Raw genomic sequence first — 2,316 nt, 5'->3', positions numbered from 1 at the left:
TTGGTAGAAATTAAAGTACTTGGGTAAATATTAACCTTTTTGTGTAAAATTATACTACTTGGGTAAAAATTAACTTTTTTGTTGAAAATTCCTCTTTTTTTTTGTTGAAACTTCCTACTTTTGCTTGAAAATTCCTATTTTTTCTTGAAAATAATTAAATAATAAATGTTCATTTGTTATTTGTACATCCAAATTATTAAGAAATTTTCCAAAATTTGACAGATATTTAGAAGTTCTGAAAAAATTTCCAAAATAATTTTAAATTTAAAATAAATATCAAACAACTTCTAGATTTCTCAAGGTTACAGATTTTTCAATTTTTCAATAGTTAATGTTTCGAGCTTAAAATTCCTTAAAATTACATAATTTTGTATACTTTAAAGTTCACTGATTGATTTTTTAATTTAGAGCATTGAAAATGATAACGTGGATTTATATATTTTTTATATTGAAAAATGTTAGTACCTTTAATTGTATACGCGTAAATTATTGAGCATTTAAGTACAACATTTTTAAATTAAAAACTTTTAAATTTAAAATCATTTGCAGCTCAGTTTTTATTACCTCAAGTGGCAAATTTTTTCGCTTTAGTGTTCCATTTTTTAAATTTCATGGACCGTGAAAAATGTTTGCGAACCGGGAATTTATTTTGTCGATTAAAAAGGCCATCCTGCTCCCTACAGTGGATAATAATTAATAAAAAATATTAATATATGAAAAATAATGTATTTAATTAATAGTTAATACACTTTAAATTTCCATAAATTAAAATTTAATTATTTCTCTTTGATTTTTTTCTCTTAATTTGTGTATAATATTGCGTCAAGTCTTGGATAGCATGAATTAACAGCAAACAACTACGAACACACGTGTTTGGAGTTGAGTTCTTGTCCGTATTGGTTGGTACCTATGAGAGCAGGCACAAGATAACCGGTCATCGTCACACCACTATCCCGTATACTCGTAGTCTCGTACTGAGTACTATACGCTATGCCAGTTGCCAGTATGTGCGAATCGGTGCTCTGATACGGTCATAGGTGCTCCTCGCTCTTTGCGTTTCTCCAGTAAACACTTTTGTTTTCCCCTTTAAAACGCACGCGAACCTTATTCAGTGTCTTCAAGTGGTTCCACCTGCGTCTCAGGTTCTAGCTCCGGCCGTATGTTCATCGAGGTAGAATGGTTCTTGCACGATTTTTCCTCAGGAAGGCGGAAACCCAAAATCACGAGCAAAGCGATCTACCAGTGCCAGGCAATGTCGCTACGAGGTGAGCACGAAGGCTATGTTATGTGTTGTGGAAATTGGAATGCGGCTCATGATAAAGATAACGCGTCGGCTTTCGGCTTCCTCCGTGCAAGAGGAAATCGAGCGGACCTCTCTCTCTATTGCTACGCGTTAGAGGGAGAGGTCCGACTCAGGTTTCGTCTTTCGAAACGGAGCGGCTCTGAAGTCCCACTGATGCAGTGGGACTTAATAATTGATGAAAATACTCGGTTTCCATTTCAATTCGCGATTTCATCAGCAGATCTCGGATTGTGGACAACTGGTTTTTTTCCCCTGTTTTGACCTTCCGTGGCTCTGCAAAAAAAAAAAAAAACTGCGGAAAATCCGAGAACGAGAGACACTGAGATGATTGAGATAAGATAACAAATATTTACTTTCGATGCGTTCCTGCTTTGTTGATGATCTGAGAAAATGAAATTAGAGAGTTACAGATTCTTGATGAACTTGGATCGAGAGAGGTCTTGATAAGCTTTTAGAAATTGAGTTTCTTAGTTGAAATTAGTGAGGATGTGAGGATGTGAGGAGGCGGAAATGTCAAATGCAAGTCAGAGCTATTTAAAAGACGAGGAGATAAACAGGCGCGTTTTTTTTTGTCCTGCGCAATACAAATTTTGTTTATCTACAGTTATAGAAAATAAAGGCAAGGACAATATTTTTGTATCGAAAAATCATTGCAATTTTATTCATTAATACGAATTTTCAATGAAAAACACTAACAAAGTGTAAAGATGTTCAAAACTGTTTTTTTTTTTTATATTGTTTAAATGTTGTTAATATTCTCTAAAATATAATGATATCTAAATTAAAAAAAATGAATTGTAAGAGAAAATTGAAAAAGACAAAAAATTGTTTTAAATGATTTCCTTAAATTTCTAAATAGAATATAAAAAAATCGAGGAAGTTTAAGAGATACTTAGAAGATTTGAAAGGATTAAAAAATCATTTAAAACCTGTAAAGAATTCATTTTTCTTAACAAAATGCATATTTTTGAAAATTTCGATAAACAAATATGAGTTGTCAACCAAGGAGATTA

General features: G+C 32.3%; 1 protein-coding gene across 1 annotated transcript in view; it reads right to left on the bottom strand.

Moving 5' to 3' along the window:
- LOC117175866 (mitogen-activated protein kinase kinase kinase 13) overlaps nt 1–938 on the bottom strand; it is a 36,992-nt gene extending 36,054 nt beyond the window's left edge. The window contains exon 1 of the mRNA XM_033365666.1: nt 862–938. Within this exon, the coding sequence (XP_033221557.1) occupies nt 862–938 (77 nt within the window). The remainder of the gene's footprint in view (nt 1–861) is intronic.
- Between the last annotated feature and the right edge of the window lie 1,378 nt (nt 939–2,316).

Source organism: Belonocnema kinseyi, chromosome 7 (genome assembly GCF_010883055.1).
Source record: "Belonocnema kinseyi isolate 2016_QV_RU_SX_M_011 chromosome 7, B_treatae_v1, whole genome shotgun sequence".
Classification (NCBI taxonomy): domain Eukaryota; kingdom Metazoa; phylum Arthropoda; class Insecta; order Hymenoptera; family Cynipidae; genus Belonocnema; species Belonocnema kinseyi.
This window is presented reverse-complemented; position numbering and strand designations above follow the sequence as displayed.